At 43.0% G+C, this 17,578-nt stretch overlaps 1 protein-coding gene across 1 annotated transcript in view; it reads left to right on the plus strand.

Annotated features, from left to right (window-relative positions):
• Nucleotides 1–17,578, plus strand: part of KIF2A (kinesin family member 2A) — a 443,213-nt gene that overhangs the window by 291,514 nt on the left and 134,121 nt on the right. Inside the window, 1 exon segment of the mRNA XM_030193169.1 lies at nucleotides 3,408–3,612. Within this exon segment, the coding sequence (XP_030049029.1) occupies nucleotides 3,408–3,612 (205 nt within the window).

Below are 17,578 nucleotides of genomic sequence, written 5' to 3' on the forward strand. Positions count from 1 at the left end.
GCTGGGCTGACTCTTGAGGGTCATGTCACGGCTCATAGTGTCAGAGCCATGGCAGCGTCGGTGGCCCACTTGAAGTCAGCCACTATTGAAGAGATTTGCAAGGCTGCGACGTGGTCATCTGTCCACACATTCACATCGCATTACTGCCTCCAGCAGGATACCCGACGCGACAGTCGGTTCGGGCAGTCGGTGCTGCAGAATCTGTTTGGGGTGTAAATCCAAATCCACCCTCCAGGACCCGAATTTATTCTGGTCAGGCTGCACTCTCAGTTAGTTGTTATTCGTAGGTCAATTTCTGTTATACCCTCGCCGTTGCGAGGTTCAATTGACCTGGGTTCTTGTTTTGAGTGAGCCTGAGAGCTAGGGATACCCCAGTCGTGAGAACAAGCAGCCTGCTTGTCCTCGGAGAAAGCGAGTGATACATACCTGTAGCAGGTGTTCTCCGAGGACAACAGGCTGATTGTTCTCACCTACCCTCCCTCCTCCCCTTTGGAGTTGCGTTTTGATCATTTGCTTGTCATTCAACTGAGCGGGAACGGTCGCGCAGGGGCGGGAAGACGGCCGCGCATGCGTGGTGGGCGTGCCCTGCGTGCGGGACCGCCCGCGAAGTTTTGTTCCGGTTGGTGGGGGCTGCCGTGGACGTCACCCCAGTCGTGAGAACAATCAGCCTGCTGTCCTCGGAGAACACCTGCTACAGGTATGTATCATTCGCTACCTTGCAACTGGTTCAGTTTTACCCCTGTCTTCACTTCCACCTCTTACAGCCTGGGAAATGAAAGGGACCCACTCTCTTTGTCAGCTCCAACACCTGACAACCTCCCACATGACCCCAGTTGAAACTTTCACCTACTGTTAAGAGTGCTGCTGGAGCCACTTCTTCCCTCCTTTCATTAAGTCAAAGAGCCATGAGCCCTTTTAACTGCCCACCTTTGTCTCGAGCTAGAGCTGAAATGTCCATGGGCTCTCCCTCTGGGACCTTCTCTCTCTCTAACCATCCTCCACCTTCCCCTGCCTGCCAGTCCATGGGCTCCTCTATAGTCCCTCCTCCCAGCTGTCTCCCCTCCTCTTGATCACCTCCACCCAGCTGTTTCCTATCATCTTGATCTAGCCCCTTCAGATCCTTCTCATTTTCCCTAGGATTCTGGGTCTCATAGTGAGGGTAACACTTCCTGGTCCTACCCGGTGCCTCCCTCAAGGACTGCTGGGACTTGTAGTCTTTTGATCCCAATAACCTCAGTGGAGAAGGAGACAAGCTGCTCTCCCGAATTGGCCTGGTTCTCTTGGTTCTGGACCTTCTGGCCCTGTACTCCTGTGGGGTTTTTTGGTACAAAAGGGACTTTCCCCTTCCTGCTCTCTCGGATTCCCAATCCACGTTCCCTGCCTGATCACACAATGTCAAATTTTGATTGCCCGAAGATTAGTCTGATTGCTATATTTTGAATGATTTGAAGTCTCTTATGTAAGGTCTTTGTGCAGCCCAAGTATATTAGGTTACATTAATCAAAAGATGATAATAGCAGCACATGCACTGACTGTTCATTTTTTTTTGTTACATTTGTGCCCCGCGCTTTCCCACTCATGGCAGGCTCAGTGCGACTTACATATTGTATACAGGTGTTTATTTGTACCTGGGGCAATGGAGGGTTAAGTGACTTGCCCAGAGTCACAAGGAGCTGCCTGTGCCTGAAGTGGGAATCGAACTCAGTTCCCCAGGACCAAAGTCCACCACCCTAACCACTAGGCCACTCCTCCACTCATTTTCCAAATGGTACGGAGCTTTCTCATTGGGAAGAAACATTTTTTTTGGCCAAGGCGTTAACTTATGTCTCCAGGGAAAAAGCGCAATCAATCTGAAAGCCTAGGAGTTGCTGTAGACCAAGAAATACTGAAGAGGTGACGGCAGCAGCAGACTCTTGTAAGGGAGGTGAAATAAGATTTGAGCTTTTTACATTCTGTGTCCATATACTGGTCTGAATTAGTGTTCTGACCTGGTTTTACAGCCTGCCTCATCAATCACTAACACAGCACTAACACAGACTACTCAACAATTATTGTGGATTCTTTTGGATTTGTATTAGGTAAATGAGACATTTATTAGAGGTTCACTTTAAAATGGAGAGTCTAAAATACAGAATGATTAAGATATATACACAATGATTAAGCTATATAATTGAAAAGAAACAATACCTATCTATAGTTAAAAAGAAACAATCATAAACAATCATTACATCACTGGTCACTACATCCAAGCAAAGCTAGGAGTTTCTGGACCAGGAAAAGAAGCAATAATACATCATAATATATATACGTCACTGATCACTACATAGTAGATGATGACGGCAGAAAAAGACCTGCACGGTCCATCCAGTCTGCCCAACAAGATAAACTCATATGTGTATACCTTACCTTGATTTGTACCTGTCTTTTTCAGGGCACAGACCGTATAAGTCTGCCCAGCACTGTCGCCTCCTCCCAACCACCAGCCCCGCCTCCCACCACCGGCTCTGGCACAGACTGTATAAGTCTGCCCAGCACTATTCCCCGCCTCCCAACCACCAGTCCCGCCTCCCACCACTGGCTCTGGCACAGACCGTATAAGTTTTCCCACCACTATCCTTGCCTCCCAACCACTCTTCCCCCCACCGACTCCGCCATCCAATTTCGGCTAAGCTCCTGAGGATCCATTCCTTCTGCACAGGATTCCTTTATGTATATCTCACGCATGTTTGAATTCTGTTACCGTTTTCATCTCCATCACCTCCCGCAGGAGGGCATTCCAAGAATCCACCACTCTCTCTGTGAAAAAATACTTCCTGACATCTTTTTTGAGTCTGCCCCCCTTCAATCTCATTTCATGTCCTCTCGTTCTACCGCCTTCCCATCTCTGGAAAAGATTTGTTTGCAGATTAATACCTCACCCAGGCTTTTCACATCGGCTGAGAGAAGCCCCTTTTTCAGCGAAGCCGGAGTCTTGTGACCAGGAGTTTCTTTTTATGTGATACGTCTACCCATAGATGAGCTTCTGGCTTCACTGTTCAGTGCTCCCCTTTTTATTAGGCTTAGAACTCATTTTCAGAGTTCAGGAAAATTACAGAATGCTTGAGACATGGGAATGTGGTCACATGTTTCTCAGTTCAGGTGGCCAGCCTGAACTTCAAACATGCTCCGCCTCCCCCTTCACATAGAGCTGTGTCTTTTCTTCCACATCCAAATCATTTTCACACAAACAGAATGAACAATCGTTTTACTGAGACAGTGCACTGTCGGTCACTCAGAGTTGAAAAACAATTTTTAAAATCATTTACAATTAGTTATCAGGCAAACTTTATTTCACCATACTAATGGTCATGATAATACTAGGATGAATGCATATTTTCATAAATTGACAAGTGCTTTTTCTTTTCCAGAACCTCTGGTCAGACATCTGCAAATGCACACTCATCTCGAAGTCATGCCGTGTTTCAGATAATTTTGCGAAAGAAAGGGAAACTTCACGGCAAATTTTCTCTAATTGATTTGGCCGGAAACGAGAGAGGAGCTGATACATCCAGTGCTGATAGGCAAACACGACTTGAAGGTGCTGAGATTAACAAGAGCCTTTTAGCACTCAAGGTAACTCATTATGTTACTTAAATTGGACATGTAGAAATTGTAATATTGATTTTTTTTTTTACCAACCCAACAAAATATTAGAAAGTATACATAAGAGGTTGAACTTGTCTTTTTTATTTATTTAAGACATTTATACCCCACATTATCCAAAGTTATACTCAAGTTCTATGTGGCTAACAATTGAGATTAAGTATACAACAATCATCTTACAATACAGTCAATATTTGAAGTATAGACAAATAAGAGAAGATACAGTGTGTATTATTCAGATAATCAAGGTCATAGTTCATAAGTGATATGCAAGATAACATGTAAGTTAATCCTGGAATTCATAAACCATAAAAGAAATGGGTTTTTTTTAACATCTTACGGAACTGCGTGTAATTATGTTGATGTCTAATAGCTTTCGGTAGAGAGTTCAACACTTAGTGACCTTATAAGTAAAGTCTGCTGAAAGAACTGATTTGTAGACGACATTGCTGCCCAGTTTTCAAGATTATTAATTATTGGGGATTTTAATGCATGTATATATGTATGTCTGCTGGGTAAAAATAACTCTGGAAATTTAACTGAAGGGGACCAAATTTGGCATGAGGGAAAAAATCAGGAAAAAGACACTGGATTTGAAAATGGGCCAGATCAAACTGGAAATCCCAGAAAAATAGTCCTCAAAACAACGTCCATTGCATTTCTATAGAAGAGACTGAGAAATGTTAATGCATTTGCTTCTGGGGGAATTTTTTGCAAACATTTTGGAAATTCTGGGGACAATATTTTTAAATTCTGCAAAATTTTACCTACTTCCCTCTTCTCCCCTCCCCCCCCTTTACAAAGCCGCACAGTAATGCCGACACCATCCACCTCTCTTTGCTTTTCCCTTAAGCATGACCTTCCCTATCAATCTGCCTGGTATGGAATAACGTTAGAAACTGCTTAGATCTAAGCTGTTTTGGATCTGGAAATTGTAATACAGTTCGATTAGAAACAGAATATTTCCCTCTACAAAATGAAGACATCACCAAGTGAGACTTCCCTAGCGTCCCACAGATCAATCCAGAGACTTGTGGGTTATGCCCCTCTACCAGCAGGTGGAGATAGAGAGAACTTCAGAGGTTTACTGTATGTATTTATTTATTGATTGCATTTGTATACCACATTTTCCCACCTCTTTGCAGGCTCAATGTGGCTTACAATACATCATGGATAGTAGAAATTTAATAGAAAAATAGGCATTAAGTGTTACAGAAAATTTTTGGTAACATGATAATAATAAGACATGATAGTAGTATGACAAGCAGATATTATAAGACATTTCTAACTATGTGTGGATATTTATGTATATTCACATTGGCACATAACATTTAATGTGAGCAAGTGCAAAGTGATGCATGTGGGAAAGAGGAACCCAAATTATAGCTACGTAATGCAAGGTTCCACGTTAGGAGTCACCGCCCAAGAAAAGGGATCTAGGTGTTGTCGTCGATGATATATTGAAACCATCTGCACAGTGTGCTGCGGCAGCTAAGAAAGCAAATAGAATGTATTATGTGGTCACGCGCTGTCACCTTAACTTCAGTATTCTTTCTATCTAGCAGGTGGATGGTCATGTCTGTTCAGCTCTGGATTGATTTGCTCCTGGCCCTGGTCCCTTGGGTCTAGTTGAGCTTCTGGGGTCTATTCCCACCCATCTACTTAACACTATCTCTCCTACTGTCATCCTTTTTATCTGTCATATCCTCAATCTTTCACTGTCCACTGCGACTGTTCCTGATGCCTTCAAACATGCCGTAGTCATACCACTCCTTAAAAAACCTTCATTGGATCCTACCTGTCTTTCCAACTATCGCCCCATTTCCCTCCTCCCTTTCCTATCCAAGATACTTGAACGTGCTGTTCACCGTCGTTGCCTTGAGTTTCTTTCATCTCAAGCTATTCTTGATCCACTTCAATCTGGCTTTCGCTCCCTTCATTCAACTGAAACAGCGCTTGCTAAAGTCTCCAATGATCTGTTCCTGGTCAGATCCAAAGGTCTCTATTCTATCCTCATCCTTCTCGATCTATTTGCTGCTTTTGACACTGTCGATCACAGCCTGCTCCTTGATACGCTGTCCTCACTTGAATTTCAGGGCTCTGTCTTTCCTGGTTTTCTTCTTATCTCTCCCAGTGTACCTTTAGTGTATACTCTAGTGGATCCTCCTCTACTTCTGTCCTACTGTCAGTTGGTGTACCTCAGGGATCTGTCCTTGTACCTCTTCTTTTCTCCATCTATACTTCTTCCCTTGGTACTCTGATCTCATCCCATGGTTTTCAGTATCATCTTTACACTGATGACTCCCAGATCTACCTCTCCACACCAGAAATCTCGGCCGAAATCCAGGCCAAAGTATCAGCCTGCCTGTCTGACTTTGCTGCCTGGATGTCTCAGCGCCATCTGAAACTAAACATGACCAAGATTGAGCTTCTTATCTTTTCCCCTAAACCAACCTCTCCTCCTCCCCCATTCTCTATTTCTGTGGATAACACGCTCATCCTTCCTGGCTCATCAGCTCGTAACCTTGGGGTCATCTTCAACTCATCCCTGTCCTTCTCTGCACATATTCAGCAGACTGCTAAAACCTGTTGTTTCTTTCTCTATAATATCAGCAAAATTCGCCCTTTCCTTTCTGAGCACACTGCCAGAACCCTCATCCACACTCTTATCACCTCTCGCTTAGACTATTGCAACTTGCTTCTCACAGGTCTCCCACTTAGCCATCTCTCTCCTCTTCAATCTGTTCAAACTTCTGCTGCACGACTAATATTCTGCCAGTGTCGTTATGCTCATATTAGCCCTCTCCTCAAGTCACTTTACTGGCTTTCTATCCATTTCCGCATACTTTTCAAACTCCTCTTATTGACCTATAAGTGCATTCATTTTGCAGCTCCACAGTACCTCTCCACTCTCATCTCTCCCTACATTCCTCCCCGGGAACTCCGTTCACTGGGTAAATCTCTCTTATCTGCACCCTTCTCCTCCACCGCTAACTCCAGACTCCGTTCCTTTTACCTTGCTGCACCATATGCCTGGAATCGACTTCCTGAGCCGGTACGTCAAGCTCCATCTCTGGCCATCTTCAAATCTAAGCTAAAAGCCCACCTTTTTGATGCTGCTTTTAACTCCTAACCCTTATTCACTTGTTTAGAACCCTTATTTTATCATCCTCACTTTAATATTCCCTTATCTCTTGTTTGTCCTGTTTGTCCTAATTAGATTGTAAGCTCTGTCGAGCAGGGACTGTCTCTTCATGTTCAAGTGTACAGAGCTGCGTACGTCTAGTAGCGCTTTAGAAATGATAAGTAGTAGAGGTATCCCTGTCCTGGGACTTGGATGCACACCTGGTGGTGCCAGGTCCCTCCCTTCCTCCCCCATCAACCTCTCCTCTCTGCCTGACTGGGGTTTGTGGTTCTCACTCTCCTGACTTCAGAGGAGTCTGATGTTTCTTTTGCTCCGACGTCCTCTCCTGCCTTAAAAAAAAAATGGCCTTTGAGCACTGTTAAAAAAAAAAAAAAAATCTCCTCAGTCTGGTTTGTCCAGTGTGGCAAGCTTATGCCGGTTTGCAATACCGGCTAAATGGTGTGAGGACCGACTTGACATGCGACAGCGATTCCAGAGGGAGTGAGTAGTGATTATCATATCTGCGCCTGTGAGGCAGAGCAAAAGCGGCTGCCAGTGTGGGAGCCACTGGGCTGCTGCAGTTTCCCATGCTGGAGATCCACTGTACAGCCCAACTCCGTGGAGCGGTGTGCTCCTTCCCGGGTCGTTTTGGTAGGCATAGGGCAGTTGTTTTATTGGGTGTGCATGCGCGCTTGAGGGCACCATCTTTCTTGCCGCAGCTCATGGCAATGTTGAAGCGCCGGCGTTCCCCTGGGGCCTGATTTTCTTAGGATTCAGGCAGTTTTATATGTAGGCTTTTCAGAGATGTGACTGGGGAACTGGGGTGGATCACTCCCAGTTTCTTCATATTTGATACTTAAGGGCACTAAGAAAGGAGGCCTGAGGAGGTTTACAGACTCCTGTGGGAGTCCTTGGGTTTCCCACAGCTTTGAGTCTCCAGCAACTTTCCAGGGGTGAGGTCGAGACCCATTAGACCCCTGCAGCTGTTCTGTGGTAGCGAGAGCCTTAAGCTGCAGCTTGGAAAGTACTGACTGTTTTGAAAGTCTTCAGGTAGAGATGCCTGTGCTTCACTAGGTGATTTACACTAAGAATATTTCTGGATCCTCCTTGAGGAGGTTCATGGTGTGTGTACATCATTAATGGAAGGGAGAAAGAGATCAGGATTAGGGATCCTGCTCTAGGTTTTCCACTCTTTCCTTCTTCCCCTTTCTCAGATAATGGCAGTACAGTTTGTTTAGTTAGTGAGGCTTAGGGCTGTTGACTCCATGTTTCTGTGAGAAATGTTACATTTTGAGGCTAGTGCATTGCTCTCAGGTTTCTCTCTGTTTCCATGGTAATCCTGCACCCTCTTTGCTGCCCTGGTGACATTTGCTGTTTGTGTACTGTTTTCATCAAACTAGTTTTATTCAGGAAAGTGGCTGGCCTTTCAGCCTGAAGGTTTAGGTTCAAGGCTGGTTTTATCCATCCTATTAGAAACTGTGGGCTCAGCTAGGTTTCCAGTGGGGCATATTTTATTTCATTCTCTCTTACTGCTTGCCTGGCTTGGAGCAGTTATCAGAACTCTACTGTACTAAAGATTTCCCTTCCCTCTCTCTTTGCACACTGATACTGGCCACACCTTTACATACTAGCCTCAGCTACCCCAGTATCTGTAACGTACCCGGTACCTCTGATTACTTCTATGGTATTTTTGGCATCTTTTCATGATATCGGGTAACTATATTTCATGAGGAGTGGTCCAGGAGCTATTTCAATGTAGAGGTAGCTTAATAGTTGTTGCAATCAGCTGAGACTAAGCACAGAACGCTAGGGGTGCTGCTTCACAACCCACTGCAGCTTGCTGTAGTGCGTAATGGTGCAACAGCCATATTCTGCTACGTCATCTGTTTCTGGTTCTCATCCACACTTGTTAGCTCCATTGCGCAACAGTTATAGTGCACAGACACACCAGCCAATTCTTGTCCCTATCTGCAAGAAGTTAGCATTGGCTTAGGCATCAGACCACTGATGTGGCTTCCATTTGGCAACCTGCCTTTTGAAGTAATCTTGGGACTAGAGAAGATCTAGGGCAGTTGGGTAAAGACCTGAGGGACTTCCAAGTCTCAGAGATTGCCAGGGGACGAGTTTAAGGATGATTTTTAATCTGCTTGGTTTTGTCATAGGTTTTGTGGAACCAGGGAAACTACTTCCACTTCGACAAGCCACCTGGCTGCTGGTAGAATGAGCTCTGTTTCAACTCCAGGTCAGCCTATGCCTGCTGCATCTTCCAATGATGGAGTCTCAGTTCACTCCTCAGGCAGGACTCCTGTACTGGTTTCAGGAGGCGTGAACCAAGATTACCTCAGCTCAAATGTGTCTTAGTTTTTTTATCGCACAGTTACAAGCTGTACTTCACTACAGATTTTTCTTGGCGTCTACATGCAAGCTGAAACACTGTCAGGCAGTTCTTGCCACCTTGCCAACGTTTTTTCCTTTAGGCACAGTCGAGTCTGTCCCCAGTTGCATTTGGGGAATGGGAAGTTGTTCCCTTTACTTTGTAGTTCCAACCAGGGAGCTTCCTTCCAGCTGAGTTTGGACATCATAAGAGTGTAGGGTGTTTACGGTTCAACTTTTCACAATGGGAACCTTGCAGTATGTAATAGTTCTGTCTGGTGGGGAGAGTTTCTAGCCTCCCTGGACCTCAAGGAAACTTACTTTCATATTCCCAGTGCTCCTTGCTGCAGAGGGATCTTAGCGATTTATGACCATGTCATTCAGCCTTTCCATGTTGCCGAGGACATTTTTGCAAGGTCATGGTGGTAGTGGCAGCTTTCCTTCGTGAGGATGGATTGCAGGTTCATCCATACCTCGTGACTGGCTGATTTGCGGCTCTCTCTATGAAGAGACTCTGCAAACTTCATCCAAGATACCTACTCGTCTTCAGTCCTTAGGATTGGTAATCAGTGTCTCCAAGAGTCAGTTGTTTCCCTCACAAATCTTGGCTTTTCAGGGAGTGCTGTTCCATATAGGCTTGGGAAGTCCTTTCTTTCATTTGCTCCTCAGCAACAGATGCCAACCCAAGTCAGGTTTTACTTTTCCTACCAGATCCAGGATATGGAAAATAGGTTCAAGTTATGGGCTCAAGGTTCTCTTTCTTGGACATTCCCCCATGGGCCTGAGTCTGTATCAGACCACTTCAGGGGTTCCTTCTTCTTTGGTCCTGTTGATTTACACCCTACATGTGTGTAAACAAAGAAACTGACACCTGTTATAAAAAGAATAATCAAAAAAGTTTTTATTTTTATCAACTGTTCTCCGTCGAACAGAGGCAGGAGGGTAACGCCCACCTGGAAGCAAAGACTATTTTTATCAATAATACAGAGATATATATATATTTGCTTAGCAGTAATACAGAGATATATTTGCTTAGCTTAGCCCTTGCTTTTTCTTTGCTTGAGATACTGATTTTCTCCCTCAGTTTAAATACACTTACAAACACACTGCACCCAATATGTGCACGTCATCAATCCTCTCTCTTTGAAGCTTGTTTTCACATTCACTTCTTATCTACAAATGTCTGCAATCAACATTCCATTCTGTTCCCAGCACAAACTTTCTCCCCTCCCCCTTACACTGTCTCTGCTTCACACAAGGTTACCCAGCTCCAGGCTGATTCTATGACTCCCTTATTATTCTCACAGGTTTATGACTCATATCTCGTTTGCCTTTAATGCCTGCATTCCACTGACCATAGGAACTTCACACTGCTCAACAGTTTCTTATTATATTTCATTATTATTAACAAATCCTCCCTTGAACCTTGTAGAGCAAGGTTCACCAAAAATTTCATGGTTATAGTTTTCATCACTGTTAGACTGGGCATCATCCTATAAATAGGTAACACCTCAGGCCGTCCTGGCAATGACAAACATTTTCTATCAAACCACAGAATTTCCGGGAGTCATCAGTAACCCAGGACAGTTTGGTTCATAGTCACTGGTATCAGGTATTATATTTTGTATCTGAGTTACCATGGTCATTTTCAATGAATCTTGGCATGTTCGTCTCCAGCAACTAAGTAAACAAGGCAAACAACATAATAAGAGTCCTGCAACACATATGAAAACAATACATCCAGTCACAATCCCTCTTAACCATGGACCTAATCCTCCAAACCAATTTTTTATGGTATCCCACCATGACGTGTCCAATATCCCTTCATAATCACTTACTTGAATTCTTGCTAGAGAAAGAATGCGCTGCATTGCATTTTTAACAATTATTGATTGATTTCTAATAACTGAACAACACGATGTATCATTCACTATGCCGCATACTCCTCCAGATTGGGCTAACATAAAATCAACTGCCATGCGTGTGTGCATTGCATATCTCGCTGTATCATCAATTTCTTCTTGAATTGCTGTTATAGCTATGTCTAATTCATGTGTTACAACATGTAGTAGTGATTGTAAGCGTCTGATTGACATACCCATTTCAGCTGCAATGGCAGATCCTGCAAATGGAAGCCATCCAGTGGCTGACAAGGCATCTAGACGTTTCTTGGTCATAGGATAGGTACTGTTAATATAATCTAATGCTAATTGTAAAGCTTGATCATCTCCTGTTAAAGCACTAAAGGAGGTACTGGAAACATCTCTTTTACTTCGTTTCTGACTATTAGAACCATGTGATGTGGCATTTAATGGAATGATCAAATCAAATAAATTTAGTTGAACAAGAGTGCAGAACTTATAACATGATGGAAGATAAGTGTACAGGATATTATCACATAACAAATAATCCCCTAACCGTAAAGACTGTAGAGAAGTTAGGTTATGATATAAAGCATATGTTTGAGAAAAAGGAAAAATAGGATTATCTGGTTCCTTAACTGAAGAACAAGCAGTAGGTACAGCAGTAATGGCTTGCATGGAAGAGGCATTAAATTGACATAATGAAAAGAAAGTCAAATTTGTGAGAGTAAGGTTAGTAGAGGTCACATAAGAGGTTGTCAGTGTCCGGCTACAAGTTATTTTGTTAGCACAGGCCATAGATGTTGCAGTCTGATTTATGACATAGGATCCCTGTAACACAGTCCAATTCCGGGATTGTATGTCATAAGTATAATTACATAAAACATTAGGTATCTTACCCCGAAGTGAACTAGAATTTATCAGACACCAATAGTTTAATGCAGGAATAGTATGAGCAAATAAAGAAGGCAGGCGTTGAGTAGTAACATTGGTCCAATATTGCCTGTGCTCATGACCCAGACCCAAATAGCAGGTACCATTACTGAAACAGTTATGAATACCTTGCAACTTAATCATAGTATAAGGGTAAACATGTGCTGGAATGGTAGTTACAGAAGTGACAAGTGGAGTGCAAACAATACAGTTAGTCAGATTAAGAGTCTTTGAGGCATGTTGAATTCTCTCAACATATGTATTGAGTCCATAAGTAAGTCCTACCAGCAGACAGATTACAAAAACCTTCATAATTCTTCTGCACTGATGATGTTGTTAATCAATGCCTTCTGGGGGCACAATGGTGGTTTCTATTTGCTCAGGTGGTCCTGGATCAGGAGCCTTGCGTAAATCAGATAGATGTATCCAGGTGGTATGGTCTGACAATTTTGCTGCTGTGCGAGTTAAATCAGTGATAGTGAATGGTCCCACATAAACTGGATCCTTCCAGGTTTTGTGAGTGAAGTTTTTTCTTAAGACCTGCTGTCCTATGGAAAAGGAAAGAGAGAGATCATCACCTCTGTCCCTACGAGACTGTTTCTGAGTTGGGTTAGCTAAAGACTGAACCAGTTCCATAACAGGTTGCAATTGCTGCCAGTAGACTTGCGGCGTATGCAATGGAGTAACAACAGGCGTTCTCATATGTCTGCCTGTTTGTAATTGAAAAGGTGAAATTTTTAATTTACTCAGTGGCGAGCTACATATAGACATGAGAGCCACTGGAAGTAGATCATACCAATTGTACTTATTATGTGGAGCCACAGACTCCAAGTCATGCAACAATGTTCTCAATTTAGTTTTCAGTATACCATTGTATCGTTCAACCAGACCATTAGAGGTCGGGCTATATACTGACACCTTGCGGTGAGTAATATTCAAGATAGTCTGCAATTCCTGCATAAGTACATTATTAAAATGTGAACCATTATCTGAAACAATTTTATGTGGACAACCATGTGCTGGCATGATATGTCGAATTAAAGATTGTACAACCACATGAGCTGTCTCCTTAGTACAGGGAAATGCTTCCACCCATCTTGAGAAAGCATCGACCCATAAAAGGATATAGCGTTTACCTTGGATGGGGTGAATCATATCAGTAAAGTCAATATGCCATTCAATACCTGGTCCTGTTGGAGTAGGCAAACATCCCGTGGGTATGGCTGGACCTCTACGGGGAATGGTCACAGCACAAGAAAGACATGTTTTAACAATAGATTCAGCCAATTCTCTAAGATTGGGGTTCCAATACAGTAAAGATAAAGAGTCAATCAAAGCTGAAATAGAATCATGATGCTCACTATGTATTGCAGTAAGTTTAGTAATAGCTTCAGCTGTGGACAAACAAGTTTTTCCAGAAGGATGTATCCATCCGGTAGAAGTAGAGATACACCCTGTATTTTTCCAGATTGCTTGCTCCAATGGTGTGGGGGGTAAAATAGTCTGAGCAGTACTTTTACCAGTGCGTGTAACAACCATGCATAAGGGAATAGCCTGAGAACTAACAACTTCCGTAGCCGCTGTATCAGCAAGCTGATTACCACGGGCTTCAAAACTGTTAGCACCTGTATGTGCAGGGACCCAAATAAAAGCTGTCTTAACCCCTACAGCCTCACGAGCCTGAAGTAAATCAAAAAGCAATTCCCAATAACGGAGGTGCTGTAAAGTTTTACCATTAGATGTAATAAAACCTCTACGTTGCCATTTCAGGAGATGGTACTGCAATGAGCTAATAACATAAGAACTGTCAGAATATATTGTAGCTGACGTTTGCCGCGGCGTGTGTTGTATGGCGGTTATAACTGCTAGTAATTCTGCATGCTGTGCCGTGTGCTGAGGTGGACACAGTAGTTGGTGTTTCTGTACTATTTTTAAATCAGTGTTAACTTGTAATGCTGCAAGTGCAGAAATACCTTCATGGCTGGCACCATCTGTGAACCATATAAATCCTCCCTCCGCCGGGGCAAACTGTAAAAGTAAGCCACGGTGGCTTAGAATCGGGATGAGTTAACAGTACTGAGGGGGGAAACAACAATGCTAATTGTTTTGACTGTTGCTCTGTTATTGGTTTTGTAGTAATATCTTGACCTAGTAAAATAGCCTGATATTTTCCATACCGGGTACTAGTGAGTGCGGCCTGACTAGCAGACATCATATGATGAACTGAATGTTGGGTGTGAAGAATGATAGATGAATGTGGCATAATAGATCTCCATTTGGAAATTGCAGCACAAACCGCAACTAGATGTTTGGACGTGTATTGCGAGGGGGCTGTTGATCAGGAGATACATTTGGATAATTATACTGCTGTTGTGGGGGCTTACGACATTCTGAAGCAAAATGTCCAAACAGGCCACAATTCCAACATTGTACCTGTCTACGATCGGGTGAGGGGCGGCCATATGGGCGACCCCTAGTTACCTGACCTCGACGCATACCTCTGCCTCGGGGGACTATGGGAGCAGTAGAAACCCAAAAAGTTTGATTGTCTTGCATAGTTCCCTGTGTTATGGCAACCTTCTGATCTGGACTGGGATCAGCGAGGTGCTTCTGTTCTAGATCTTTGATCTGCAGAGTAAGTAATTTTGTTGCCAGTTTCTGTTGGTCTTTTTGTGGGCCCTCAACAACCTTACAATGAATTGTGCTGAAATGTAGTAAAGTGGCACGAATCTCAGGCCATGGCTTTGTCATAAGAGCAACTACACCATCTAAATTGGATCTCATATTTGTGGGTAATGTGTGGTAGAAAAGATGCATGAAAACAGCACATCCGGGCTGTATATCACCATCCTGTCCTGTCTGAGCCTTGTACAATGATAAGCATTTTGTCAAATGTGCTGTGAATGGTTCTTTGGGGTCCCATTTTAATGATGTGATAGATGAAAAATCAACCGGGTGGGATATAAAATGTCCAGAGCAGCACTTAATCTATTGCGGGCGCGACCAGCAAATGGGTCTCCATCCGCATTAGGAAAAGGCAGCATTGGCATTCGGGCTTCTTGTGCTAATTGTGGGAGACTTATGCCAGAGGCAGCACATAAAGCTTTAAAATCACCAATAGCTAATCGAGCACCTAATGTATTTTGATCCACCGCCTCAAGCCATATACGGCTGCCCTTCTGAATACTAGGGAGCTTTGTAACAATTGTACTGATATCAATAGGAGTATATGGTTTATATGTGTCCAATGGTGCTCCCCTATTGTCATGTTTAACCAAAATTGGAGCAGTAATATTTAAAGGATTATCTTGTAAGCAATCCTTAGCCATTGTAAGACCCTCCATATAAAATTTGTAACCAGAGACTAGCCGCAAATTGGTCCTTATGACATTTTCTAACTGGAACAAATCTGAGAGATTATTAGGACCGTTTGACCAAAAAGGTAGTTGGAGACCGTGTGTGGCAATTGCAGCGGCAACCTCATCCCACCATTTGTATCCGTAATGAGATTTGTGGGTCTCTTCATATATACGTTGAATATGCTGCATCAGAGGGGAGTACAGAGTATGACTAGCTGACGAAGAAGTGGGCAATAACTCTGGAGTAACAGCGGTGCTAGTAGCACCTTCTGCACCTTTGGTAGGGGTTAGAAAAGGATTTTTAGAAGGTCCACTTTGACCGTCCAGTGTTTTAATATTCAAAATCCCTGAAACAGCATATGAGGGTTCATCCTCAGATTGCGGTTCATATTGGAAATTTTCCAATCCTTTAGTCGATGGATACAAAGACATGTTAGGAGTGGATTGTAGGGTAAGGGAAGGCAAAGAGTCATCACACGCAGGTGCAGGGGGATTATCAAAGACAGAACAATAACCTAACGCTGGTTTAGGGTCTGACAGATCCTTAGGATTTCTATTCAAGTTGGGACAAGTTAATTGTGTAGTCAGCGAAGTTTGATAAGGTGGGGGCAGCTTATGGCTGTCCTCGTTTGCCTGCATGCGTGCGGTTTCACGTGCTTGTGTATCTATTTTCATTTTATCAGAGTGAAACAAATCTGCTGTTACCATAAAAAGATTAAGGACATGCAGATGTTTCTGAAGGGATTTACCCTTTTTGTGCTGTTGAATGTACTTTTGAACTGACAATATTTGGGGACGAGCAAAAGATCCCGTGCCTGGCCATGCCAGGAATGGGTCTTTAGTTGCATATCCTGCCCATTTCTCACAGACCTTTTGAATAACGGGAGCTTCAAAGGGAAAAGTATCTTTAACATGCACAAGAGGTGAACAATTCTTTCGGCTATCTACATACAAAACATAAGGAGTGATAGATGTTTCTCCCTGACCCTGACCCTCTGCAGCGGGTTTAAGGGAAGGGTCGTTCTTAGACTGAAAAGGTCTCATGATATAATAACAAACAATGCCTAAGCTAGCAAAATACACAGCAAACAATAATATAAATAATGAAAGATACAAGAATAAAAATAAAGAAGCAATTTTTTCAAAAGACTTTGCTTCAAGATATACTCACGGTTCAGCTGACTGACAGTCTATAACCTACTCAATCCAGGCTGGCCATTTCTGGAAATCATAGGAAAGAAAGTCACACGATAACAAATCCAAAAACTTAATCCAAACGACGGCAGCCGCGTCCTGCCGCGGTCGCCAATTTGTTGATTTACACCCTACATGTGTGTAAACAAAGAAACTGACACCTGTTATAAAAAGAATAATCAAAAAAGTTTTTATTTTTATCAACTGTTCTCCGTCGAACAGAGGCAGGAGGGTAACGCCCACCTGGAAGCAAAGACTATTTTTATCAATAATACAGATATATATATATATTTGCTTAGCAGTAATACAGAGATATATTTGCTTAGCTTAGCCCTTGCTTTTTCTTTGCTTGAGATACTGATTTTCTCCCTCAGTTTAAATACACTTACAAACACACTGCACATATTACAATATGTGCACGTCATCAATCCTCTCTCTTTGAAGCTTGTTTTCACATTCACTTCTTATCTACAAATGTCTGCAATCAACATTCCATTCTGTTCCCAGCACAAACTTTCTCCCCTCCCCCTTACACTGTCTCTGCTTCACACAAGGTTACCCAGCTCCAGGCTGATTCTATGACTCCCTTATTATTCTCACAGGTTTATGACTCATATCTCGTTTGCCTTTAATGCCTGCATTCCACTGACCATAGGAACTTCACACTGCTCAACAGTTTCTTATTATATTTCATTATTATTAACAGTCCCCATCTCTATGGTTCCCTTCAAGCCAACTTAGTGTCAGTGGATGATTTCTGCTGATATTTCTTTTTTATTTTTTTTTTATTTTTATTGGTGTATGAAGTCAAACATCGTACAGCTTATGGCACGAACATAACAGAACATGTACATTTAAAAAAAAACCTCTTTGTAAGACATCACATATTAGCCTCTGAGCTATCTGATCTCCATAACAGTTTATTTATCACCCCCTTACTCCCCTTCCACCCTCCCCACCCATCCCCCTCCCATTCCCTACTCCCCCTCCCCAGTGAATTCCCCAAATTGCACGCAGACTCTTTTACTCAGGTTTAGAGCGCTGTTGTGAGAACAGAGTTTGAGTTCTTCCCCAAAGATCTCGGTATTGGC

Source organism: Microcaecilia unicolor, chromosome 2 (assembly GCF_901765095.1).
Source record: "Microcaecilia unicolor chromosome 2, aMicUni1.1, whole genome shotgun sequence".
Lineage (NCBI taxonomy): Eukaryota > Metazoa > Chordata > Amphibia > Gymnophiona > Siphonopidae > Microcaecilia > Microcaecilia unicolor.